Source organism: Rhododendron vialii, chromosome 11a (assembly GCF_030253575.1).
Source record: "Rhododendron vialii isolate Sample 1 chromosome 11a, ASM3025357v1".
NCBI classification, from domain to species: domain Eukaryota; kingdom Viridiplantae; phylum Streptophyta; class Magnoliopsida; order Ericales; family Ericaceae; genus Rhododendron; species Rhododendron vialii.
The window spans coordinates 31,619,375-31,647,114 of NC_080567.1; the positions used below are offsets into that span (position 1 = coordinate 31,619,375).

The following is a 27,740-nucleotide window of genomic DNA, read 5'->3' on the forward strand; positions in this document are numbered from 1 at the left end:
GACCTTTTAAAGTCGCGATGGGGTTAAAATTTTGAGCGGGTCCTTACACTCTCCCTCGCTCTCTCCTCCTCCGCCACCTTGACTCAGAGCCAGTGCGGTAGAAAAGAAGAACGTCCCATAATGACTATTTGACGAAGAGACTTAAAAGTTGAAGAAACCCTCATTCAACAGATTCTCGGTAAAGCTTCCATCTTTCCATTTCTGAAAGTTCTATACGTACATCTGTGTGTATGGACTGTTAATTTGGGTCTTTTTTTACTACTTTTTGGGCTCATGATGAATTTCTTGAAGGAAAATTGTGGGTCTTTGGTTTTCCAGGAACCCCGTTCAACAGATTGTCTGTTGATATTTAAATTCAACAATATGTGAAGAATGTTAAATTCGGCAATTCTTTGTCTTGGAAAATATTTTACATAGAAGAGCCTGGCTGGCTCAGTCATTCTCCTTGCTTCACCCTACTTCTTAGGTGCATAACTGTACATGATGATAATATATTGCCCATGTAGCATGGCCACTAATGTCGGGGCCGAAGCCAAGGTTTCATTACCTGCTACGATGCTTGAATTCAAGCACCGATCGAGCGAAAAACTCAAATACTTATCCATTGAACTAACCATGTTGTACTTAATTCCTTCGTCTTCTCTATGATAGTTCTTGAATTTTCAAAAGATATATACACAAAACGAGAGACAACGATGAGATAGAGTACCAATAAACGTCCAAGATCAATCCCAGGACTAACTGTGTAAGATTACGAAGTACAACTAATTTTAGTGACTACATAGATTAATTTATACAGCAGTTCAATAAACGTCAGCGACGAACAAGTGAGATTATGCCCATGAGGAAATTGGGCACGATGCTTGCGACGATCATCATTAGGCTTTCTACGAGCATCATGGGGACAAACAGCGCTGAATTAAAGTACAGGAAGTGTTCGAATGGTAATAAGAAACACAGGTACACAAGAGAATCACCTAGAAGTAGCAGAGTGGCCTTCCCAGGTACAGACACCTGGACCACTATTATCTCTCCTTGCCAAAGAATGAGTCATCCCATTCCTACTCCTACTCTCAAACGTAAACTCACACTGATTAAAACCCAAACACTCATAGCAGCGAGGCCGACAAACGTATCGATATGATTAATCATTGGACCGCCTCCACCATTGTCTTCCTTCGTCCGGGAAAGACACGGAGATTAATGATTATGGACAAAAGATTAACTCATGTGATTTACCAGGGGAAAAAAAAAGTTCAACTCATGTGAACTGCAGTAGCAGTTGGATTCTCCGTCACTTGAGTCATCTGTTGAGGCTTCACAGAAATGAATTTGCTAATGACAGGCTTCACTTTTTCAACACTCTTGATTATAACCAAAAACAGGACCCGGTAAACCACCACCATTCCCAACAATATCCCAAGATCATCCCACTTGGAATACCCCATTTCCACTTGAAATTCATCTCTCAAAATTTCTTCACCGCTGATCATCACATCCAATCCCCCTGTTTGGTCACTAGAAAAATACAATCCTTCAAAATCGTTCTTGTACAGTCCCTGATATGCGTACTTATGGAACGCGATGTAGTGCACAGGGTATTTCCACAACAGCTTGGGGAGATCATTTGGCAACCGAAAGAACCCGGATCCTAACATCATTAACCCTTGAATTCCTCCACCAACGATTATGCCCATGAGGAAGTTTGGCACGATGCTCGCAACGGTCATCATTAGGCTCTCGACCAGCATCATGCAGGTGAATAACACCAAATCGAAGTACACAAAGTGTTCAAATCCTTTTTGGAGTCCGGTTAGGTAATAGGCTAGTGCTCCGGAAATTAGTGAGATCAGCAGCAAATATGGCACAGAAGAGAGTGTGTTGCCTATGATAAATGCAGTGGTGCCATAGTGACCATTTAGTCTTTCCACTTCAAAAACCTGGATAGATTTGGGGAAAGTTTGTAAGTAACAAGAAAAAGATACAGAATTCGTGCACAAGACACTCTCAAGGCATAGGGGCTACTGGCCACAGAACTACGGGTTTACACCGTTTGAGTTTTCTTTTAATTTTTACTAGAGCCATAGCAAAACTTAGTTGAAAATAAGGTCGCGACATGCATGACGTTCAACTAATTTGGAACCATACGTTACTAGTACAACTACGTAATAGAGGGGATCGCGATCTTTTCCTACCTTCATATCTTCCACAAACGAGGGGAAGCCACCAATTGCCATGAAAGTAAGGAATGAAGCTATAAACATGAGGAGTGCACCTCTGGGCTGAAAATAATCACAACCATAATTATCAATATTGCCTATCTTGTTGCACAAATCTGTAAAAGATGGAATCACACATTCTATTTGTTGCATCCTAACATCTGTGAATTCTTTACCTCTCCAATAATGACATATACACATCGAATTTTCGTTGAAAAGCTTCTACATTGCAGAAGTTCTGATAGCACGCGTCTTTTTAGCAACGAATGCTATCCTACCTTCACAATATTAAGTGTTCACTTTTTCAAAAAAGACAAAATGGTGAAATTGTTTTGCTCCTCTGTTTCTTACTTGGATTGAACTGTAACTCGTGCCAACATCATAATAAAGAGTTCCCAAACCGACAGCCAAAGCGATATACATTGCTAGGCGCAGCCAGTAATAACCAACATCGCGAGACATGTTGACAGAAGACCTTTTGGTGAGAACAAGGCATTGAGTAAAGAAGCTAGCATGGCTTGTGCTCGTCTCAAGTGATCCACCTCCCTGAAACACACAGGAACAGTTGCCGTTATATTATGTCCATCAGATTTCAAAAATGATAAATTCCAAGTTTTACTTATTTCCTGAGTTACCTTTCTGCATATGTCAGAAACTTGTCTTTTAACTCTTTGATGGCTATCAGATGAGTTATAGGATGTTACAAGAATGTCGATCACTTCCACTTTCGCTACCTTTCCATTAGATCCGTGCTCTATGTCCTGTTAAAAATGTTCAATCTTATCTAAGTAGGAAGTTTTTTTGGTAATTAAACCGTTTATTAGAAAGATCGAACACTAAGTATGAAGTTGAATGTATCGAAACGAAGGTGCAGTTCAATAAGGTTGTTACCTCGTCAAAATCTGTGTTTATCATTCTAAGGAATTGATCAGCTGGATTCCGAAGAGTCGGGTAAATGAAGCCGTTTGATGTGAAAAACTTCAACGAATCAAAATCACGAATGAATGAATTAGTAGCTACACAAACTTTTTTATGAAAACACTTCCAGGATGTATACATGGAATTTCCTTTGCTCTTACCTCATTTGTTTTGCTAGCAGGGCCAAAGTACACCACTCTACCCAAAGACAAGAGACAAAGGCTGTCGAACAGTTCGAACACTTCACTGCTCGGTTGATGGATGGCCGCGATGATAGTCCTCCCCTCTCTTTGCTCTAGTTGGGTGATTCTACTCATGACATAGTAGGAAGCAGCACTATCTAGTCCGCTCGTTGGCTCATCGAGGAAAAGAAGCTTTGGGCGTGTCAGGATCTCAATGCAAATGCTTACCCGCCTCCTTTGGCCCCCACTGAGGCCTTTGGTGCCCCAGCCTCCAATTCTTGTGTTCATACAATCATGCAATCCCATTTCTCGTATCGTGATTTCTGCTCTCTCCTTTTTCTCGGATTTGGACATGGAGTTTGGTAGCTGAAATTGAGCGGAGTAGTAAATGGCTTCTATGACCGTTAACGTTGCAATCAAGGTTTCATCTTGAGTCACATAAGCCTGATTTGATGACAAACAGAAAAAAAGTAGTTATTGAAGGGATTGGAGTTTTTAAATAAGTTGAGGAATTTTTATTTATTTTTAATCTTTACCGATGTTCCATAAGCCAGAGCCTGTTTGCGACCATTCATTAGAATATCACCAGTGTGTCTAGTGTTGGCTCCCAATCTCCCTGTAGTTTGTGATATGTTACTAAATATACCAAGAGGAGAAAATCTTGTTTACGGATTCAATCGTAACCGTCCAGAACACTTTTGGACGGCTGTGATTGGTTGGTGCTGTAAACAACATGTTTATGGCACATCCGTAAATAAGAATATCTCATTCTAGAACACTTTTGGACAATCACGATTGAGTTCTATAAACAAGTGTTTACAGCACATCCGTAAACAAGATTTTCTCATAAGTAAATACTTTAATGCATAAGTTGTGACATTTGAAAAAAGAAGAAGGGAATCTGACATTGGTTTTTATCGGTGCATCGCACAGGAGATACGTGCACTTGTTTGTCAGTATCAGAGTGTATATCATTGTCCTGAAAATGGGAAAATAGTACACGTACCTGCTAAGGCGTCGAGTAGGGTAGTCTTGCCACAGCCGGAAGGGCCCATTACGGCCAAGATCTCACTGGGCTGCGCGTAACCCGTAAGGCCTTGGACGATGGGTCTCCGTCTACCTTTTATATCTGAAACCGTGACCCATAAATCCTCCCATGTCACAGAAATGCCTCCATTGTCGTTCAACAGAGGTTCAACTCTAACGTCCTCGTGATCTACCATTACTCCATGGTACTCCGGCAATATTGGACTAGTGCTGGTTTCCACCTCCACTGAGTGAATCTTGATTTTCGTATCGGTATGTGTGTCTGATGAGTTGAAGTTGATCAGTTGAGAGGTACCCACATTAGGTTCCATGGAGTGTTGAAGTGTGGACATTGTTCTGTCGTGTGTATTTAAGAAAGAAAGAGAGAGAGCTGGTGAGAGGGCATGCAGTGACAAGGGAAGGCAGAATTTTGCTTATATTGACTTATGCACGGTAATTGAGAAATCTCAGTTATTGATATTTCTTCTTGCATTCAGTGCGGTTCTTTATTAGTCGGTAGGTGGGGTGGTGAGATATCATAATCTGGCCTGAACACCTAAGCCTTTGTTCGGTAAAATAAGTCACTTAGCTCATTTTTTTTGTCCTTATTCAAATTATTTTCGCATTTGTTAGTTTTTGATCAATTTTTTGGGGATCATTGCTTCTTCATGACAAGATGAATCTAAAAAGTAAAAAATTTAGATCGAAATCTAATTTTTTTTAATAAAGACGAAAAAATTGACTTATAGCCAAGTGGCTTATTTAACCGAACAACCCCTAAGTTATAAGCCAACAGTTTGAGGATTTCCAGGACTTATAGATCTCCAATTTATGTCTACCACGTTTTTGTGCAGTGAGCCACAGAAGTCCAATTATGTTTTGCCCTGTTCTGATTGTACTAAGTTTGGTGCGAAGTATAAATTATCGACAGGAGAATTAATGTAATTTGAATGGTTAGCATTTAGTGCTCCGCTTACTTTCATCACCTCGAGGCAAACACAAAGAGCGCATTTTATTTTATTTTTTTAAATCGAACCCACAGATTAGGCCTAGATTTTCCATTAATGGGTTGTTAACTTTTTAAAATTGAACTAAAAGAGAGTTTGTTCTTGATCTCCAACTTTCTGATCAATTTAAATGTAATATAGTTATTGTTAGCATAATATTATGAAAGATTATTTTTTAACAGTCAAGGTTAATAATGGCATGCTAAGGCTATGTCTTAAGTAATACAATAAATGAATGCAGTACTTGACAATCGACTTTTTTTTAACAGTCATAAGAATGCACATAACTGGGGAAATATATACATCATTTTCTTTTCGTTGTATTGGGCTTCTGTTTAGCTACTTATTTTGTAGGCTTAACCCTTGAAATTTTTTTGGTGCATGATGGGATATGCAGATTAGCAGATAGGATAATGTACGTGTTACCTTGCTCCATTTATATTGTCGGGGTAAGAACATTGAAAAATATGCATGTTTAGCTTCATCAAGTAGCTATAGAGACTAGAACCCTAACCGTGTTTGAGGAACTCAAATATTTACCTATTAGTACAATCACTGCGTGGTGTTGCTTCAACCTACATGTTGGGACTGGGGGAAGCTGCTGTGCAGCACGAAGCTGCACAGCGTGCTGCGCACCCGCCGGCAAGCCTTGTCGGCATCGGTCCGGTGATTGGAGACGTTCACCGCGTAGAGCTCATCGAGTTCTATGTGTACGCCAAAAATCAGCTTGATCACATATTGTTAAGGGCCTCATTGGAATATATATAACTTGAAAAAAATAAATCCTAATGGATACAAAACACTAGATCAAAACCACTGAATCCATTTTTTTCAAGTTATATGTGTTCGGATGAGACACTTATCGATATTTGATCGAGCTGATTTTTGGCGTACACGTAGAACTTGATGAGCTCTACGCGGTGAACGTCTCCGATCGCCGGACAGATGTCGGCAAGGCTCCCCGGAGGGTGCGCAGCACACTGTGCAGCACGAAGCTGCACAACAGCTTCCCCCAGTCCTACATGTTGTACTTGAATTCCGTATTACTAACCTCTAAGATAATCTAGAATTAGAAGGTCTACACCCTTCAAAAATAGGAGCCCTCGCCCTACCTGAATTCTGCCTCTCCTTAGGTGAATCTTGGTTCTGTCACTGGCTCCACCCACAAACTTGAGACGAGCAATGCTACATCCATCTTAAAAATTCTCTCGCAAGTGATTATAGGACCCAAGATACTAGTTATAAGGTCTGTTTACACTCATTTTTGGCACCCAGTCCTAGACAAGCGCTGGAAGGCCATTTAATTGAAATTTGATTAAATTGGGCCGAAAAATAGAGATGTATTAGACTAAAATTAATGGGCCAAGATAGTGTTGATTGGGCCTGGTTAGTTTTAATTTGTTTCAGTTGAAATTATGAAGTTATGAGCTATGAGTTTTCTATTCTAATATCTATTCTCATATAGAAAGGGGGAGCACCACTTTGGTGTCTCCCTTTTTTGAAGCCCTGTCATCTATTTTTCTTTTCCCTAAATCCCTAAAAAAAATACAAATCAAAGCAGTTAACGTTGTTGGGAAAAATATGCGGAATTTTCCACGAGTAAATCACGAAGGAAATAATCTATTTTAATATATAAATGGGGAGTACCACTTTGGTGTCACCCTTTTTTGAAACCCTGTCATCTATTTTTCTTTTCCCTAAATGCCCTAAAAAAAATACAAATCAAAACAGTTGACGTTGTTGGGAAAAATATGCCATCCATTTCGATATTGGACGGTCTAGATTTTAAATAAAATTTTTTCGGGAAAGAGTTTAATCATTAATATCTTGACCTTCCAAAACACTTTTGGATGGTTACGACTAGTGCCGTAAACAACTATTCACGGCAGAACCATGAAAAAGATTTTCTCGTACCGATATAGTATCATGGTTGTAAAACACCAGATAAGAGCAATCAGACTTGTGCTTCCGAGCTACCTCCATCGGAGAAAGAGAAGGGCATTTTACTATTGCAAAAAGAAAATTACAATCCTTCATAATCGTTTGGTCACTAGAAAAACACAATCCTTCATAATCGTTCTTGTACAGTCCCTGATACGCGTACTTGTGGAACGCGATGTAGTACACAGGGTATTTCCACAGCAGCTTGGGGAGATCATTTGGCAACCGAAAGAACCCGGATCCTAACATCATTAACCCTTGAATTCCTCCACCTGCGATTATGCCCATGAGGAAGTTTGGCACGATGCTCGCAACGGTCATCATTAGGCTCTCGACCAGCATCATGCAGGTGAATAACACCAAATCGAAGTACACAAAGTGTTCAAATCCTCTTTGGAGTCCGGTTAGGTAATAGGCTAGTGCTCCGGGAATTAGTGAGATCAGGAGCAAATATGGCACAGAAGAGAGTGTGTTGCCTATGACAAATGCAGTGGTGCCATAGTGACCATTTAGTCTTTCCACTTCAAAAACCTGGATAGATTTGGGGAAAGTTTATAAGTAACAAGAAAAAGATACAGAATTCGTGCACATGACACTCCCAAGGCATAGGGGCTACTGGCATGGATATATATCTACCTACGTGGTATGAAGTTATATAAGAGTAAAGCAGCATAATTTGCTTGCAGGTGCAGTCTTGTGAGCGCAAGCATTAAAGCATTTTTGAAACACATATTAAACTATTAAAATTGACGTGATTAAGGATTGAGAATGGAAGCACGTGACATTTTGAAGAATTGTGACGAGTGTCGTTATAGCTATTTCATTTATATTTTTTCCAAGTTTAAGTAGTTCCAGAAGGGGAAAAGTTTCACACCCTATTTATTTGAAGAAGAATGGAAGAAGCAATGAGCATGTTCCCATTTTGGCAGATAGGATCAACTGTAGAATGGAAAAGGTAGGCTTGTTCGTTTGGAGTACTCAAAACCCCTACGTACGGTCCCCAATAATTTTTTTTTCTCTCTTTACTCATTACACTTTAAAACCTCTCTTAAAATCCTAACCGAACAGGGTCGGTACCAATTGTAAGGATCAAATGACCCCTTCGTCCTTTTATTTCCAAAAGAGTTCCAACTGTTTGTTGATGGAACATTGGGCTGGAACGGAGTTGATTTTATAAGGGGCCATAAAACAGGAGACATACAGAAAGGTCTTTCGTTGCTTTGGGCTTTTGTTTAGTGGCTTTGTTTTGCAGGCCATTTGCTTCAGTTTGGGTACTTTCTTGCATTCCAATCTGCTTCTTGCACTTAAATTCATCTTCCCATCTAGTGATGTTCTTGTATTTTCAACCAAGGAAAAGAAAAAGCACAGTGGACAAATTATTTGAAGAAAGGATACCAATCGTTCCCACAAAAACCCAGAACTTATACAGAACATGAACCAAACAAGGCCTAAAATACCATAATTTACTTGAAGGAGTTTGAAAGCTTCGAGTGATTGAACCTATTTCGTAAAATAATATTGTTGGGAAATTTGTTTTAGCTTTCTCAGAAAGCAAAGAACAATTTATCTACGGGGTGAAAAAAAGGTGGTGGAGGTATGATACCTAGTAAAGTGATGGTGATGGTGGTGATTGCGGTAATCAAGTGGTGGTGGAGGTGTGGTGATAGTTGTGATTAATTATGGTGGAGGTGGTGGTAGAAGCAATGAGATGGGGATTGTGTGGTTTGGTGGTGGTAGTAGTTGCTGTGGAGGTGCGGTGGTGAGGGATTGGTGGCAGAGGTGAAATGATGATGCTGGAGGAATTGTGGTTTTAGTAGTGGTGAAATGATGGTAAATGGTGGTGGTAGAGGGGTAGAGATGGTGGTGGTAGGGTAGATATTGGGGTGGTCAGGGTGGGGGTGAAGTTTTAGATGTTAAAACAATAATGTGTTGCGTTGTCACGATAAATAGAGTGTTGTAGTTATAATCAAGGCAAAATGTGTAACCTTCACCTGGATGGGGAGTAATTATAAATATTTTGCACTAGATTTATTGGGTAGTAGTAATAAGTAATAAAAACTACACTTAGTGATGAATTATGTTAACCTAGTTCTTTAATTGATCTTAGCTTCAAAGATTTAGATAATTCCCTTTGTTATCACCTTTTCAATCCACTGACTATCAACGGAGGAGTTTACCGTGCTAGGATTACAATTTTAGTGGAACCGCAGGCCTCCAAGCAATTTCTTATAAATTTTTCAAAGAAATGATTTTGATAATATTTATCTTGAGATACTTTTACAAGAAAAAATATGTGGGGCTAATTAAAAGATTGTGAAAGGTTGTTTTGAATTTGCTTCAATTGTTCTTCGGACTTGAAATGGAGGTAGGCTAGGTCCAATCGAGCCCAAGAAGCCCAATTTCTGACCCAAAATCTAACATTACGGCCATGACATACGACTTTCGGGCTATATGGTTCAAAAGTTGCGTCATGATAAAACACTTTGCGTCCAGGTTGTTAAAGTTTGCGGTTGAGATCTCCGAAAAAAAAACCGTCTACACTCTTCCTTCCTCATCCTCTCTCCTCTTTACTTCTCCCACCTCCACCCATCATCCTCCACCTCTCTCTCCCTCATGCCCCGCCCCCGGGGAGTTCTAGGCAGTAGTCGACCGGCCTGAGGGCAGTTGGGACCCGTGCAGGACTGTTTGACCAATGACTAGAGGGGTCAGAAGGGGTGGTCTCACATTGCTTGGTGAAGTGTAAATTGCGTGCTATAAAATTATAAATAATATTTAGATCGTCATCCTACCTTGTACCCGACCTTTTTTAAAGTCGCGATGGCGTTAAAATTTTGAGCGGGTCCTTACACTCTCCCTCTCCCTCTCTCTCTCTCCTCCTCCTCCACCTTGACTCAGAGCCAGTGCGGTAGAGAAGAAGAACGTCCCATAATGACTATTTGACGAAGAGACTTAAAAGTTGAAGAAACCCTCATTCAACAGATTCTCGGTAAAGCTTCCATCTTTCCATTTCTGAAAGTTTTATACGTACAGCTGTGTGTATGGACTGTTAATTTGGGTCTTTTTTTACTACTTTTTGGGCTCATGATGAATTTCTTGAAGGAAAATTGTGGGTCTTTGGTTTTCCAGGAAGCCCCGTTCAACAGATTATCTGTTGATATTTAAATTCAACAATATGTGAAGAATGTTAAATTCGGCAATTCTTTGTCTTGGAAAATATTTTACATCGAAGAGCCTGGCTGGCTCAGTCATTCTCCTTGCTTCACCCTACTTTTTAGGTGCATAACTGTACATGATGATAATATATTGCCCATGTAGCATGGCCCACTAATGTCGGGGCCTGTTTGCTCCATATCTGTGATTTTTCTTATCCTCGTCGATTGAGTGACACATGGCATGAAAAAGAATGATATTATTGGAAATTGAAAGGTGACTTTGGTTTACCTTAATATTATGGGTTTAAGTTAAGGAAACTTGATTAAGTAAAATAAAACTATGACAAAGTTTTATGCGTTACCCTTCCGTCGATTGGCCCGTTTATTGGCCAATATGTGGTGTATTCCCGTTAACATGCAACTAAGCATTATTTGGACTTGTTTCTTCTGATGAATTCAGTTACAGGTGTTAAAAGAAGATGTATGCAGTTACCCCCACGATTAAGGGAGCAGTTTTGCTTAGTCATGGAGCAGTTCCACAATGTGGAAGTTATTTGCTTCACTGCTCGTGGGAATTGTTTAAAGGCAGAACATGAAAGAATAACTGCCATACTGGAGGGAGGATTCAAATTCAAATTGAAGGAGGCCTATTTAAGTACAAGTTAGTAGCAGTTTCAAACACACACAAACAACGCCAATCAGGCCTTTATCTTTTCTTTTCTAGGAGTAGAATTAACTTGTAATTGTTCACTCAATCATCTCGATTGATTGTTCTTCTACTTTGAGGGTTAATAAAGTCCATTTTGTTAATCTTCTTTCATACTTCACCCACTTCATTGTTTGTTTCCAAAGAAGTCCTGAAATACGGCAAGGAACCAAACTCCACTTTTCACATCCACATTCCAGCAAGCTTTACGATACAGTTTCCCGTCGATTCTCCGTCGATTGGAAAGAAAACAAGAATTTTTTATAACAGGGCCGAAGCCAAGATTTCATTACCTGCTACGATGCTTGAATTCAAGCACCGATCGAGCGAGAAACTCAAATACTTATCCATTGAACTAACCACCAAGCCACTTGGTGGTGTTGCTTCACCCCGTCCAGAGACATGCTGTACTTAATTCCTTCGTCTTCTCTATGATAGTTCTTGAATTTTCAAAAGATATATACACAAAACGAGAGACAACGATGAGATAGAGTACCAATAAACGTCCAAGATCAATCCCAGGACTAACTGTGTAAGATTACGAAGTACAACTAATTTTAGTGACTACATGGATTAATTTATACAGCAGTTCAATAAACGTCAGAGACGAACAAGTGAGATTATGCCCATGTGGAAATTGGGCACGATGCTTGCGACGATCATCATTAGGCTTTCTACGAGCATCATGGAGACAAACAGCGCTGAATTAAAGTACAGGAAGTGTTCGAATGGTAATAAGAAACACAGGTACACAAGAGAATCACCTAGAAGTAGCAGAGTGGCCTTCCCAGGTACAGACACCTGGACCACTATTATCTCTCCTTGCCAAAGAATGAGTCATCCCATTCCTACTCCTACTCGCAAACGTAAACTCACACTGATTAAAACCCAAACACTCATAGCAGCGAGGCCGACAAACGTATCGATATGATTAATCATTGGACCGCCTCCACCATTGTCTTCCTTCGTCCGGGAAAGACACGGAGATTAATGATTATGGACAAAAGATTAACTCATGTGATTTACCAGGGGAAAAAAAAAGATCAACTCATGTGAACTGCAGTAGCAATTGCTAATGACAGGCTTCACTTTTTCAACACTCTTGATTATAACCAAAAACAGGACCCGGTAAACCACCACCATTCCCAACAATATCCCAAGATCATCCCACTTGGAATACCCCATTTCCACTTGAAATTCATCTCTCAAAATTTCTTCACCGCTGATCATCACATCCAATCCCCCTGTTTGGTCACTAGAAAAATACAATCCTTCAAAATCGTTCTTGTACAGTCCCTGATATGCGTACTTCTGGAACGCGATGTAGTGCACAGGGTATTTCCACAACAGCTTGGGGAGATCATTTGGCAACCGAAAGAACCCGGATCCTAACATCATTAACCCTTGAATTCCTCCACCAGCGATTATGCCCATGAGGAAGTTTGGCACGATGCTCGCAACGGTCATCATTAGGCTCTCGACCAGCATCATGCAGGTGAATAACACCAAATCGAAGTACACAAAGTGTTCAAATCCTTTTTGGAGTCCGGTTAGGTAATAGGCTAGTGCTCCGGAAATTAGTGAGATCAGGAGCAAATATGGCACAGAAGAGAGTGTGTTGCCTATGATAAATGCAGTGGTGCCATAGTGACCATTTAGTCTTTCCACTTCAAAAACCTTGATAGATTTGGGGAAAGTTTGTAAGTAACAAGAAAAAGATACAGAATTCGTGCACAAGACACTCTCAAGGCATAGGGGCTACTGGCCACAGAACTACGGGCTTACACCGTTTGAGTTTTCTTTTAATTTTTACTAGAGCCATGGCAAACCTTAGTTGAAAATAAGGTCGCGACATGCATGACGTTCAACTAATTTGGAACCATACGTTACTAGTACAACTACGTAAGAGAGGGGATCGCGATCTTTTCCTACCTTCATATCTTCCACAAACGAGGGGAAGTCACCAATTGCCATGAAAGTAAGGAATGAAGCTATAAACATGAGGAGTGCACCTCTGGGCTGAAAATAATCACAACCATAATTATCAATATTGCCTATCTTGTTGCACAAATCTGTAAATGATGGAATCACACATTCTATTTGTTGCATCCTAACATCTGTGAATTCTTTACCTCTCCAATAATGACATATACACATCGAATTTTCGTTGAAAAGCTTCTACATTGCAGAAGTTCTGATAGCACGCGTCTTTTTAGCAACGAATGCTATCCTACCTTCACAATATTAAGTGTTCACTTTTTAAAAAAAAGACAAAATGGTGAAATTGTTTTGCTCCTCTGTTTCTTACTTGGATTGAACTGTAACTCGTGCCAACATCATAATAAAGAGTTCCCAAACTGACAGCCAAAGCGATATACATTGCTAGGCGCAGCCAGTAATAACCAACATCGCGAGACATGTTGACAGAAGACCTTTTGGTGAGAACAAGGCATTGAGTAAAGAAGCTAGCATGGCTTGTGCTCGTCTCAAGTGATCCACCTCCCTGAAACACACAGGAACAGTTGCCGTTATATTATGTCCATCAGATTTCAAAAATGATAAATTCCAAGTTTTACTTATTTCCTGAGTTACCTTTCTGCATATGTCAGAAACTTGTCTTTTAACTCTTTGATGGCTATCAGATGAGTTATAGGATGTTACGAGAATGTCGATCACTTCCTCTTTCGCTACCTTTCCATTAGATCCGTGCTCTATGTCCTGTTAAAAATGTTCAATCTTATCTAAGTAGGAAGTTTTTTTGGTAATTAAACCGTTTATTAGAAAGATCAAACACTAAGTATGAAGTTGAATGCATCGAAACGAAGGTGCAGTTCAATAAGGTTTTTACCTCGTCAAAATCTGTGTTTATCATTCTAAGGAATTGATCAGCTGGATTCCGAAGAGTCGGGTAAATGAAGCCCTTTGATGTGAAAAACTTGAACGAATCAAAATCACGAATGAATGAATTAGTAGCTGTGGGAGGTAGGAGTGGGAAGAGTACCTGAGGTCGCCCTCCGGGTATATGGCGGTTGCTACAACGGTGCTCGGAAACCACCGGAGGTGGAGGAGGAGAGAGCTCGGGGCGGACTTAGAGAGAGAGAGGGATGGCAGCGGAGAGTAGGTGTGTGTTGAATGCCTTGAATTGGTTATTGATCGGTATTGAATGCTTGTCTTTTATATGAACCTTGGAGATGAGGGAGAGCCAGGTGTAGGGCTCCTCCCCATTGGTGGACAGAGTGGAGGTTGACCTCTTTTTTCTCTCTTAGTCCCAAGTCAGGCCTTGGGGCTTGTAACCAAGGAGCCGACAGGGGCTATTTCGGTGATACATGGAGACCCGTATCATCTGCTGAGTCAGGCGAGGTATGATACGAGCTCCGAGGTGCCAGGCGGTAGGTATGATACTTCTTCCGAGGTGTCAGATGGCGGTCAATGCCCCCTCTCTCTCTAGGACCGGTCAAGTTAGAGCCTTGACAAACCCCTTGCTCTAGCCTCCAAGCCACATTCCTCCGTTGGTCCCGAGCGGGGTACCTAGGCCCTGCTCCCGGCCTAGGATGGTGTATAGAGCCGCCTTTAAGAGTTCGTGGAGTCTTCGAAGTGTCGAGTAGGAGGTGAGGTGCCCGGAGGTGACCTCACCCCTCCGCGGGTGGAGAATTCTTGGAGAAAGCCTTGCTCCTTCGGAGACGCAGTTTGTGGAGGAAGCTTTGCTCCTCCTGGAGGTGAACTTTGTGGAGGAAGCATGTTCCTCCTGGAAGTGAACTTTGTGGAGGAAGCATGCTCCTCCTGGAGGTGAACTTTGTGGAGGAAGCATGCTTCTCCTAGAGGTGAATCTTGTGGAGGAGGCATGCTCCTCCGGGAGGTGAATGTCACGCCCCGCCCTGCAAACGGCACCCAAAGTGGGCCCGAGTCAGTGCGGCCATGTGACATTCCACACAATAGACCACACCACACTCTACAACCAATCAGAATACAATTTAGCGGAAGACTTCTCACTTAAAATACAACCAAGTCAACGCCAAAACCTCAACTCACAAGTTATAATAAATACCCCTCTCTCCAATTAATTACATAACATTTAGGTTAGCATCTAGACGAATCAGCTACGCAACAATCTAACCAAAGACATCACCCGACGCTAGTCTCAGCACTCTCCAAAGCGTTGACCAGTAGTGGACCCACTCTAAGCCACCTGCTACCTGGTAGTCCAAAAAGGAAAACCAGAGTGTGTGAGATATAGAAATGCTCAATAAAATGTCACAATACCCAAAAGAATATCAATAAGAATATTCACCACCAACATAACTGCAATACCCATATGAGTACATTAGTTATAACCACCACATCTGCCAAACATAGCAATATTATCCAATAAACAACCACATAGCAATAACTGAATCAACGACAGCATGAATATAAATCACATAAGCATGCAGTGACACGTTTGCCACATCCCATGTACCCAAGGTATTGTGTCCCGCACACCAAGCTCCCATTCACCGTAAATAGAACGGCACGGCCCACGACAAGGTGTGACTCACTCCACAAACCTTATACGGGTACAATCAACATACACCAATCATGCATGCCAGTAACTAAACCAACCATAGCATGATGCACAACCAACATGTTAACATCTTATTGAAGATATAAGATATCAAACACACTCACCTGTGAGTCGACCGAAGTATGCCAACTTATGATTTTGGCACCTCCCGATTACTCAGCTCGTTACCTAACCACACGCTTAACCGTATTAGTAATAAGTTCAACGAACGATCAACACAAGAATAATAAGCTCATAAGGAACTAAACAATGGCCAAAGAATAACACACATGAAGTTCAAATACAACAACACTCCCAAAATAACAAGACATCCTACAACCAGCCTGTCTTTAAAAGACTGTAGCATTTTATAGGATCAAAGTTGGGTCATGAAACCATCACCATTAGAAAGTAGACTTTCAGTACACCATTATCGATAAAGAGTTTGTCCTAAATAGATTTCGAATGACAAAGTTACGACTGTCCAAAGATGCACACTTAGAAACACAACTCTGCAGTTTCTGCAGAACAGCCTGTGATCGAATGCTCATTAAAAATCACATACTCAATCTTTTCAATTAATTCTAATACCAAAACATCACCAATTGATCAGTGTTTAAGACTCATGAGAACCCATAGCTAGTAAGTATATTTAACTATGATAACATTGATGAATAACATAGCTCCAAAACCTGCCCAGATTTCCAGAGTTAACAAAACCTGAACTTTAATTCTAAAACTGCTATAATCTAGAAAGAACCATAACACAACCCATACATATTCAGAAAGATATACGAGTCTAGTTTCGGAATCAAGAAACGGTGCGTAAAACCGATACCCGAGCAAGAAGTTATGCCCGTGTTTCCAACACGTGTCTGTGCTGCCTGCACAGACGCGAATCTGACAGCAGCTCGGTCCACGAATTTTGTAGGCCAAACCACTTTGTGTTATTTTCTGAAAATTTAACACGATGCAATAAACTCACAGATAAACATTCAGGATTTGTTTCAAGAATTTAGAAGATTTCTAGGTACCTTGAATAAATTCGTCAAAAACAGGACAGTTTCAACTTGGTTCAACACAGTTATGCATATTCATAATATACCACGAATTTTCTGAAATTAAACCCAATTCCAACCTCAAAAACCCTCTCTCATGGCTTCAATTCAGAGCTAGCAATATGCCAAGTATGAAATTGAACAATAAAATCATTGATTTAAGTATAGGAAAGCATGAATTACCGGCCAAATAGGGTCTTCAATTCATGTTCTAATCCTAATTCCCTTTTCTTCTCCTTCTTCTCCCTCCACCGTTGCTCTCTCTCTCTCTCTCTCTCTCTCTCTCTCTCTCTCTACGTTGGAACAAGAAGAAAATAGGGGAAGAAATATCCCCCAAAATACCCCCCAGGATATTTGATAAAGGCTATGGGAAAATTATTGTATGCAATTGAAACATAAACTTACTTATGCTCCACCCATGAATCACATACAAGCCCCTCGAACTTCCGTCATAAACAAATCAACCCCAAAAACATATAATTCAATTAAAAGATGAATTAAATACTCTAATATTCGGGACGGGTATTACAGTGAGTCTTGTGGAAGAGGCATGCTCCTCTTGGAGGTGAAGTTTGTGGAGGAAGCATGCCTCCTCCTGGAGGTGAAGCTTGTGGAGGATGCATGCTCCTCCTGGAGGTGAACTTTGTGGAGGAGGCATGCTCCTCCGGGAGGTGAACTTTATGGAGGAAGCATGCTCCTCCTGGAGGTGGATCTTGTGGAGGAAGCATGCCTCCTCCTGGAGGTGAGCTTTGTGGAGGAGGCATGCCCCTCCTGGAGGTGAACCTTGTGGAGGAGGCATGCTCCTCCTGGAGGTGAGTTTTGTGGAGGAAGTACATTCCTCTTGGAGGCGAAGCTTGTGGAGGAGGCGTGCGTGCTCCTCCTGGGGACGAATCTTGTGGAGGAGGCCTACTCCTCCTGGGGAGGAATCCTGTGGAGGAGGCCTTGCTCCTCCAGGAGATGGTCACCGGCAGAGTTCTTGGAAAAGGTGCATCCGGTTGCAAGATATATCATATACCCACAGTAGCTACACAAACTTTTTTATGAAAACACTTCAAGGATGTATACATGGAATTTCCTTTGCTCTTACCTCATTTGTTGTGCTAGCAGGGCCAAAGTACACCACTCTACCCAAAGACAAGAGACAAAGGTTGTCGAACAGTTCGAACACTTCACTGCTCGGTTGATGGATGGCCGCGATGATAGTCCTCCCCTCTCTTTGCTCTAGTTGGGTGATTCTACTCATGACATAGTAGGAAGCTGCACCATCTAGCCCGCTCATTGGCTCATCGAGGAAAAGAAGCTTTGGGCGTGTCAGGATCTCAATGCAAATGCTCACCCGCCTCCTTTGGCCCCCGCTGAGGCCTTTGGTGCCCCAGCCTCCAATTCTTGTGTTCATACAATCGTGCAATCCCATTTCTCGTATCGTGATTTCTGCTCTCTCCTTTTTCTCGGATTTGGACATGGAGTTCGGTAGCTGAAATTGAGCGGAGTAGTAAACGGCTTCTATGACCGTTAACGTTGCAAGCAAGGTTTCATCTTGAGTCACATAAGCCTGATTTGATGACAAACAGAAAAAAAGTAGTTATTGAAGGGATTGAGTTTTTAAATAAGTTGAGGAATTTTTATTTATTTTTTATCCTTACCGATGTTCCATAAGCCAGAGCCTGTTTGCGACCATTAATTAGAATATCACTACTGTGTCTAGTGTTGGCTCCCAATCTCCGTGCAGTTTGTGATATGTTACTAAATATACCAAGAGGAGAAAATCTTGTTTACAGATTCAATCGTGACCGTCCAGAACACTTTTGGACGGCTGTGATTGGTTGGTGCTATAAACAGCATGTTAATGGCACCTCCGTAAATAAGTACATCTCATTCCAGAATACTTTTGGACGGTCACGATTGAGTTCTACAGACAAGTGTTTACAGCACCTCCGTAAACAAGATACATGCACTTGTTTGTCAGTATCAGAGTGTATATCATTGTCCTGAAAATGGGAAAATAGTACACGTACCTGCTAAGGCGTCGAGTAGGGTAGTCTTGCCACAGCCCGAAGGGCCCATTATGGCCAAGACCTCACCGGGCTGTGCGTAACCCGTAAGGCCTTGGACGATGGGTCTCCGTCTACCTTTTATATCTGAAACCGTGACCCATAAATCCTCCCATGTCACAGAAATGCCTCCATTGTCGTTCAACAGAGGTTCAACTCTAACGTCCTCGTGATCTACCATTACTCCATGGTACTCCGGCAATGTTGGGCTAGTGCTGGTTTCCACCTCCACTGAGTGAATCTTGATTTTCGTATCGGTATGTGTGTCTGATGAGTTGAAGTTGATCAGTTGAGAGGTACCCACATTAGGTTCCATGGAGTGTTGAAGTGTGGAAATTGTTCTGTCGTGTGTATTTAAGAAAGAAAGAGAGAGCTGGTGGGAGGGCATGCAGTGACAAGGGAAGGCAGAATTCTGCTTATATTGACTTATGCTCGGTTATTGAGAAATCTCAGTTATTGAGATTTCTTCTTGCATTCAGTGCGGTTCTTTATTAGTCGGTAGGTGGGGCGGTGAGATATCACAATCTGGCCCGAACACTTAAGTTATAAGCCAACAATTTGAGGATTTCCAGGACTTATGGATCTCCAATTTATGTCTACCACGTTTTTGTGCAGTGAGCCACAGAAGTCCAATTATTTTTGGCCCTGTTGTGATTGTACTAAGGTTGGTGCGAAGTACAAATTCTCGACAGCAGAATTAATGTAATTTGTATTGTTAGCATTTAGTGAACTCGGATCGTCTGTTCCAATTGCCCTGTCCCCATCCCTGTCCCCGTATCCAAAAGCCAACACGTGTCCATCACTATAGAAAGCCAATAGACTAAACTACACCCAATCCCCCCTTCATCTTCTCTGCTTGCTCACACCTGCAGCAACCGCACATCACCAACGCTTCGTCTGGCCTCGGCGTCGTCGTCCCTCACTTCCCCTCGACCACCGCCGCCTTCTCACTTCTGTAACCAAGCAAACCATCTCACGCACTTAAGTGAGATGACTAGAGATCCACAGGTGCTTATTCAAAGTGAAAATTAGTAGATCGGTTTGCTAATTCCTGCTTGACAATCTATAAAAAAATACAAATTTATGTGTTATGGAGATACAACCAAAGAGCAATTAGGGCTTCTTACGTTTTTGATTTGCTAATTCTGCTTGAGAATCTATACAAAAAGATTATTGTGTTCTGGAGATTCATACAGAGAGCTATTAGGGCTTCTTATGTTTTCAATTTTTCTTCTAATTTTGCTGATCAATCCGAGATAACCTATTTGTTAATGTAATAATAATAATAACAGACACAATAGTTTTTTATTTTGATCCGCATAGACACAATTATTTGACGGGGAGAAAAGTGAAGCGGCGGCAGAAATTTGCAGAAGAGGAAAACACAGATTTTAGGCAACAAGTTTCACACCACAGGAGGGATTGGGTGTAGTCTAGTCCATTGGCTTTCTATAGTGCTGGACACGTGTTGGCTTTTGAATACGGGGACAGGAATGGGGATAGGGCAATTGGGACAGAAGATCCGAGTTGGCATTTAGTGCTTCGCTTACTTTCATCACCTTGAGGCAAACACAAAGAGCGTATTTTATTTTATTTTTTTAAAATCGAACCCACAGATTAGGCCTAGATTTTCCATTATTGGGTTGTTAACTATTTAAAATTGAACTAAAAGAGAGTTTGTTCTTGATCTCCAACTTTCTGATCAATTTAAATGTGATATAGTTATTGTTAGCATAATATTATGAAAGATTATTTTTTTGAAGGTAAATATTATGAATGATAATGTTACCAAGTTAGGTCTAGGTTAATAATGGCATGCTAAGGCTATGTCTTAATACAATGAATGAATGAATGAATGCAGTACTTGACAATCGACTTTTTTTAACAGTCATAAGAATGCACATAACTAGGGAAATATATACATCCTTTTCATTTCGTTGTGTTGGGCTTCTGTTTAGTTACTTATTTTGTAGGCTTAACCCTTGAAATTTTTTTGGTGCATGATGCGATATGCAGATTAGCAGATAGGATAATGTAGCTGTAACCTTGCTCCATTTATATTGTTGGGGTAAGAGCTTTGAAAAATATGTTTAGCTTCATCAAGTAGCTATAGAGACTTGAATCTTAACCGTGTTCGAGGAACTCAAATATTTACCTATTAGTACAATCACTTAGTGGTGTTGCTTCAACCTACATGTTGTACTTGAATTCCGTATTACTGACCTCTAAGATAATCCAGAATTATAAGGTCTACACCCTTCAAATATAGGAGTCCTCGCCCTACCTGAATTCTGCCTCTCCTTGGGTGAATCCTGGTTCTGTCATTGGCTCCACCCACAAACATGAGACGAGCAATGCTACATCCGTCTTAAAAATTCTCTAGCAAGTGATTATATATAGGACCCAAGATACTGGTTATAGGTTCTGTTTACACTCATTTTTTGACACCCAGTCCTAGACAAGTACTGAAAGGCCATTTAATTGAAATTTGATTAAATTTGGCCAAAAAATAGAGATGTATTGGACTAAAATTAATGGGCCCAATATAGTGTTGATTGGGCCCGGTTAGTTTTAATCCATTTCAGTTGAAATTCTGAAGTTATGAGCTATGGGTTGTCTATCTATTCTAATATATTAAGGGGGAGCACCACTTTGGTGTCTCCCTTTTTTGAAGTACTGTCATCTATTTTTCTTTTCCCTAAATGCCCTAAAAAAAATACAAATCAAAACAATTAATGTTGTTGGGAAAAATATGCGGAATTTCCCACAAGTAAATAACGAAGGAAATAATCTATTCTAATATATAAAGGGAGAGTACCACTTTGGTGTCTCCCTTTTTAAAAACCCTGTCATCTATTTTTCTTTTCCCTAAATGCCCTAAAAAATACTAATCAAAACAGTTAACGTTGTTGGGAAAAATATGTGGAATTTCCCGCAAGTAAATCAAGAAGGAAATAATAAAACTGTAGCGAATGAAATCCGAAATGCGCAAAACCACAAACCAAGCGAGATACAAGCAATTTACGTGGTTCCCCAAAAAATGTGAGGTACGCCCACGGGATCGGAGTCCGATTTCACTATCAACGAACGTCTTACAAATGGGTTTACAAAGAGATTCAAGATCTCACAAACACCCTAAGGTGTATCCAACAAACTTCAATACAAAAAGGAAAGACCTCACCAAATTAGATAAACAAAACCTTCCAAAGTTGCCGAATGGAGAGTCACGGACTGAGAGCAGATCAGCCCCCAATGAGCACAATAAGTTGCTGCCGCTGATTGCTTCGAAAAACAGAGAGTAAATAGCTACCCCAATTTTCTTTGACCTCCGAAACACAAAACCCACACTTGTGCACTTCACTGATGAACACACACACGAGGACTTCTGTTTCTCTTTTTCTGGTAGGTTCTAATTGTATTCTCCACCAAAGACAAAACAAATACTATTTGGCTTTCAAGAGAAGATAAGTACAAAACATGTGCAAGTCATGTGCTTCCAAATGTGTAGAATATTCCTAAAATTAGCCCACACAAATATAACTTATTTAGGCCAAACACAATTATAATTGTTAATAAAATATTGGGCTTCCGCTAATTTCAGTATTTCACATAAGGAGGGAACCCAACAAATCTCTGTACCCAATAACTAAATGGGCAACAAAGTAAAATAACAACCACCCTACATACAAACACTACTTGCAGTTACTCACCGAACAGTTATTCTTCACCTTCTGCAGTCCTATCCCAAAATGGTGAAATTTCATTTTACTGGTTGCTGGCAAAAGCTTTGTATACCTACAAAGTAGTAACTCCAAAAGAGATATTAATCTATGTTAAATTAATGAAAGCTAGAAAAGCATAAATGTTATTGAATCTCAAAGTGCGTATATGTACTAGTTACATGGGAGTACATCAGTTACAAAAGATAAGGATAAAAATCCTTGTATCAGAAAGATAAAGGAAAAAAAGAATAATGTAAAACAAGATAAAATACAACTCGTAGGTATCCAACTGCTTGGATAAGTGAGGAAATCTAGAAATAATTATCTAGTGCTTGACATGTGCTTTCCAACAATGCTTCACACGAAAACCAAGAAATCAGAAGAAGATTTCTTTCATCCTCTTTCATGGTTCCTATGAATTCCTCTTCCAGTTTTTGTGTTTTCTATGAATATCTCTTCCAGTTCATGGTTCCCATAAATTAACGGTTTCACATGGTTCCCTCTTCCAGTTTTCTCCTTTCATACAAAATTACTACCCCGCCCTCTCTCTCTCTCTCTCTCACACACACACACACACTTTGTACCCATTAATTTACCACTTATTGCAAAAATTAATAATCAGTGTTGGTACCCATATAGATGTTTTGCCATTTTCTGTCAAATTTTGACTTGCACATGCATCGCGTGTACCCCAACTCCTAGTATTATTTAAATTGGAACCAGAGAATATAAAGTTCGGCATTGGAAGGTGGAAGCCCATGATGGAATTGCACGAGCAAAAATAGGAATATGTTAGTAGGGGATTCTGCCAGTCAAATGGCCCATTCTTTTTCAGTCTCACGAAAACAAGTAGTAGAGGGAGCCCATTATCTTGGTAACTACCCATGATTGAAGAATAACATGTGCCATATTCTGCCAACTTCCAATAACTGCTGCTCAGGAGGGAAAAGCTCAATCATGGGACACATGGCCTCACAAGGAGAAGCCAGCAGGTACCCTTACATGCAGAACCGTGGAAGCTTTTGGCCAATAAATACAAGATCCGAAGGAGAAAAAAGAGTTCCCACGTCAATCAAGCCCAACGCGTACAACCAAAATCTTCACTGCGAATCATTTTATCTTTATTTTCCTGTCAATCAATCCATTTACTTCCTTAAGTAAATTGGATCTTTTAATTTTCAGTTGTACCCAACTTTATTACACGGTTAATAAAGTTATCTTTTACGTTATTACTCTTTTCCTACACGGTTAGGAAATTGTTAAGTCCTCGCTCGTTGAGGCAAAATCACGAATCATCACTGTGATCCAGCCCTTAGGGTCGCAGCACTCTCGCTCACGGTCAAAAAGTCAGAAAAATGGCATCCAGTCCTTTACGTTCACCATGAAAAGTCTTGGCACGCCCGAGCTCAGTCCTTGAGCCATTTTGTTACCAAACAGGTTCCACCATCACTTGTGAGATAGGATATAATTATTAGTATTAGTATATAAGATGGAACATAAACTTAGATGTGTGCCCATGGCAGTTTCAATTGGAGGTAAAATGCGAAAAACCAGAAGTAGATCAGTCCACACACTCACAAAAACACAGTCTTGGCTGCCAATTGTAGATCTCTAGAATAACGTGAGATCAAGGTCTATTCGAAGATGAAACCTACGAACTTAACTATATAGAAAAACGCAAGTACAATGACTACATATATAGGTTGACGATTACATGAAAACTCAGTAAACGCGGAAAAGGGAAGAAATGGTGAGAAAGCTAATTCATGTGAATTGGAGTAGCAGTGGGAGTCTCCATCACTTGTATTTTCTGCTTAGGCTTCACAGACAAGAATTTGCTAATGGCAGGCTTCACATTTTCCACAATCTTGATTATCGCCAAAAACAGGACCCTGTACAAAACCGCCATACCCACCAGTATCCCAAGATCAACCCACTTGGAATACCCCATTTCCACCTGAAATTCATATTTCAAAATATACTCACCGGTGATCACGCCCTTTCGCCCTGTTTGGTTACTCAGAAAAGTCAGTCCTTGAAATTCGTTCTTGTACATCCCCTGATACGCGTACTTGTGGAACGCAATGTAGTGCAAAGGGTATTTCCAGAACGGCTTGGGGAGGTCGTTTGGTAACCGGAAAAATCCCCCTCCTAGTATCATTAAGCCTTGGATTCCTGCACCTGTGATTATGCCCATGAGGAAATTGGGCACAATGCTCGCGACGATCATCATTAGGCTTTCTACAAGGACCATGCAGGTGAATAGAACTGAATCAAAGTACAAGAAGTGTTTGAATCCTGGACGAAGCCCGGTTAGGTAATAGGCTAGTGCTCCGGGAATAAGTGAGATTAGGAGCAAATATGGCACGGCAGAAAGTGTGTTGGCTATGACAAATGCAGTGGTGCCATAGTGCCCATTCAATCTTTCCCTTTCAAACACCTGCGGTCATTTGGAGGGAAGTTCATCAGTAAAACGATTTTCATGTTCTGAATTCTGACTTTTTTGAGTCTGACTCACAAGACATTTCAAAGCTAAACATGGGGGACACAAATATAGGAAGAGCGGGGATTTGGTGATGGTTTATACCTTCATATCCTCCACAAATGAAGGGAAGCCACCGATTGTCATGAAAGTAAGGAATGAAGCTATGTACATGAGCATTGCACCTCTGGCCTGGAAATGATCGAAACCATACTTATCAGCAGAAACTTATTGGTTGAAGTCTGTTTGTTTCAACAGAAACTTAATGCAACTTCTATATCTTACCTGGATCGAACTGTTCCCCAATCCAATGTCATAGAAGATAGTGCCGACGCCTAACGACAAGGTGACATAGATTGCAAGACGCAGCCAGTAATAACCAAGATCGCGAGACATGTTGACACAAGACCTTTTGGTGAGAACAAGGCATTGGGTGAAGAAGCTAGCATGGCTTCTGCTCTTCTCCAGTGATGATCCAGTACCACCCTGAAGTTATCCCACAAACAATAAGTGATCATTGTTTCAAGTATAGAAACTAGATTGAATTCACGACAGAAAAGATAGGTTTTAAAGGTATTTGCTTCGTTACCCATTTACATATTTCAGAAACTTGTCTTTTAACTTCTTGGTAGCCATCAGAAGATTTAAACGATGTTACGAGAATTTCGATCACTTCCTCTGTTGCTCTCTTTCCTTTCGAACCCTGTTCTATGTCCTGGTATAAAATCACATGATCTAGTATAAAATATAATGCGTAAACTTGCATACGTATAAGAAATTGAAATGCAATCAAAACCAAGTTGCGCTACTAATTGGTGTGTTACCTCGTCAAAATCCTTGTTTATTGTTCTAAGGAAGTGGTCTGATGGATTCTGAAGAGTTGGGCAAGGGAAACCATTTGATGCGAAAAACTAAATCCATCAAAATCAAGACCAATTAGTCGTATCAAACGGTTCGGGAAAAAAGAAGAAGGTATGCCTGCAATTTAAGGAATTCTCTGTGCTTTTACCTCATTTGTCGCGTTAGCACGGCCAAAGTACACCACTCTACCCGAAGACAAGAGACAAAGGTTGGTAAACAGACCGAACACTACGCTGCTCGGCTGATGAATGGACGTGATGATAGTCCTCCCCTCTCTCTGCTCTAGTTTCGCGATTCTGCTCATGACATAGTAGGAAGCTGCACTATCTAGCCCGCTGGTTGGCTCGTCGAGGAAAAGGAGCATTGGGCGCGTCAGAATCTCGATGCAGATGCTCACTCGCCTCTTTTGGCCCCCGCTGAGGCCTTTGGCTCCCCAACCTCCGATTCTTGTGTTCATGGAATCCTGCAATCCCATCTCTCTTATCGTCGTCTCCGCCCTCTCCTTTTTTTCAGATTTCGTCATTGAGTTTGGGAGTTGGAGCTGAGCGGAGTAGTACACGGCTTCCTTGACCGTTAGCGTTGTGATCAAAGTTTCGTCTTGAGTCACATAAGCCTTGTTTAATGAAATGCAAAACAAGTATGTTCAAGTGATGGCAAGAATTATAAAGATTACAGACAATTAATTTTGGGATGCTAATTTTAGCGCTCCACTTTTTTTTTTTGGGCTAAAAAGGGCGCTCCACTTTTAACATGAAGTGGAACGTTTGCGTACAATAATGAAGCGTGAAAATCAATTTCTTTAATTTTGTTGGTAGGTTTATATTTTGCTTACTGATGTTCCATAAGCCAAAGTCTGAGTGCGACCGTTAATCAGAATATCACCAAACTGTCTAGTGTTGGCTCCTAATCTCCCTGCAGTTTATCAGTAGATTTCAACAAACAGTTCCTTAATTATTTAATAATTTCTAAAAATTTGCACTCTTAACTGATTGTTTAGCACCTGCTAAGGCATCAAGAAGAGTGGACTTGCCGCAGCCGGAAGGGCCCATTATGGCCAAGACCTCACCGGGCTGAGCGTAGCCCGTGAGGCCTTGAATGATGGGTCTCCGGCTACCCTTAGCATCTGGAACTGTCACCCATAAATCTTCCCACGTCAAGGAAATGCCGTTGTCGGCATTCGACGGAGGTCCAACTCCAACAACCTGATGAGCTGCTTCTCCATGGTTTGGCATTGGAGTGGTTTCCATCTCTAGTGGGTTAATTTTGATCTCGAGGCTACTATGTGTGGCTGATGAGTTGGAATTCAGTTGAGCGTCAGCAACATATGGTTCCATGGAGTGATGAAGGGAAGCCATAGCTAGATGTATTCACAAGATGTAGAGGGGCTATATATGGAGAGAGAGAGAGAGAGAGAGAGAGAGAGAGAGAGAGAGAGAGAGAGAGAGTTGCTTGTGGCTTTGAGATGGCAGACTTTATATAGACCTAGCTTTGGAAAGGAAGTACGTACATGCAGAACATCATCAAAGAGAAATTTCCCATTACTTCCTAGGTTAAATTACTGGAGAATAAATAGAATAGCATATACTCAGTTTTATATGCTATTATGATAAGTGAAAAACAGAGTTACCTATGCCATTTAATTTTAGTTGGTAACACCACCTAGGAAGGAAGTTCGTTTTTAGAAATTTTAGAAATCTGCAGAACATAATTCACACAGGATTTAGGGAATCAATAATGGTATGGTGACTATGTTTTTGGATACATTGCAAATTGTCTTAAGGAAAAATTATTTTGTGCACAAGAGCATGGCTCTAGAGTATCGAATAACCTTTATATGTCTTTAGTGCATGGGTGGAATAAAATGAAATTTGCCCC

The 27,740-nt window shown here is 40.8% G+C and overlaps 2 protein-coding genes across 4 annotated transcripts; both read right to left on the reverse strand.

Annotated features, from left to right (window-relative positions):
* Nucleotides 1–701: 701 nt before the first annotated feature.
* On the reverse strand, nt 702–27,472 carry LOC131308910 (ABC transporter G family member 1-like). 3 transcript variants are annotated; one of them, XM_058335957.1, is made up of 8 exons: nt 26,866–27,472; nt 3,856–3,935; nt 3,299–3,763; nt 3,111–3,197; nt 2,855–2,980; nt 2,571–2,765; nt 2,196–2,282; nt 702–1,940 (listed from the first exon to the last, which is right to left on the reverse strand). In XM_058335957.1, the coding sequence occupies exons 1-8, from the start codon at nt 27,218–27,220 to the stop codon at nt 1,257–1,259; spliced, it is 2,079 nt and encodes a 692-aa protein (XP_058191940.1). In that variant the 5' UTR covers nt 27,221–27,472; the 3' UTR covers nt 702–1,256. The 3 variants fall into 3 exon arrangements, with proteins under 3 accessions (XP_058191940.1, XP_058191938.1, XP_058191939.1); XM_058335955.1 differs by lacking the exon at nt 26,866–27,472 and adding an exon at nt 4,326–4,793; XM_058335956.1 differs by lacking the exons at nt 702–1,940; nt 2,196–2,282; nt 2,571–2,765; ... (2 more) ...; nt 3,299–3,763; nt 3,856–3,935 and adding exons at nt 24,160–24,962; nt 25,110–25,196; nt 25,290–25,490; ... (2 more) ...; nt 26,014–26,478; nt 26,698–26,777 and having other exon boundaries at nt 26,866–27,299.
* On the reverse strand, nt 11,854–19,228 carry LOC131308909 (ABC transporter G family member 1-like). Its single transcript, XM_058335954.1, has 8 exons — nt 18,761–19,228; nt 18,393–18,468; nt 17,837–18,301; nt 14,000–14,086; nt 13,744–13,869; nt 13,460–13,654; nt 13,084–13,170; nt 11,854–12,828 (listed from the first exon to the last, which is right to left on the reverse strand). Exons 1-8 carry the CDS (start codon nt 19,186–19,188, stop codon nt 12,160–12,162), a joined length of 2,133 nt encoding a protein of 710 aa, XP_058191937.1. The 5' UTR covers nt 19,189–19,228; the 3' UTR covers nt 11,854–12,159.
* Nucleotides 27,473–27,740: the final 268 nt, after the last annotated feature.

What these genes read in the sequence shown, in the direction of transcription:
- LOC131308909 (XM_058335954.1), bottom strand. Translation starts at nt 19,188, where the DNA reads ATGCCCTCCCACCAGCTCTCTCTTTCTTTCTTAAATACACACGACAGA. An exon ending in CTGCTAGCACAACAAATGAG is followed by an intron (nt 14,087 to 17,836) that starts GTAAGAGCAAAG and finishes GATTCGTTCAAG; the next exon opens with TTTTTCACATCAAAGGGCTT. An exon ending in TAAACACAGATTTTGACGAG is followed by an intron (nt 13,870 to 13,999) that starts GTAAAAACCTTA and finishes CATTTTTAACAG; the next exon opens with GACATAGAGCACGGATCTAA.
- LOC131308910 (XM_058335955.1), bottom strand. Translation starts at nt 4,698, where the DNA reads ATGTCCACACTTCAACACTCCATGGAACCTAATGTGGGTACCTCTCAA. An exon ending in TTTCTGACATATGCAGAAAG is followed by an intron (nt 2,766 to 2,854) that starts GTAACTCAGGAA and finishes TGTGTGTTTCAG; the next exon opens with GGAGGTGGATCACTTGAGAC. An exon ending in CGAGTTACAGTTCAATCCAA is followed by an intron (nt 2,283 to 2,570) that starts GTAAGAAACAGA and finishes GATTATTTTCAG; the next exon opens with CCCAGAGGTGCACTCCTCAT.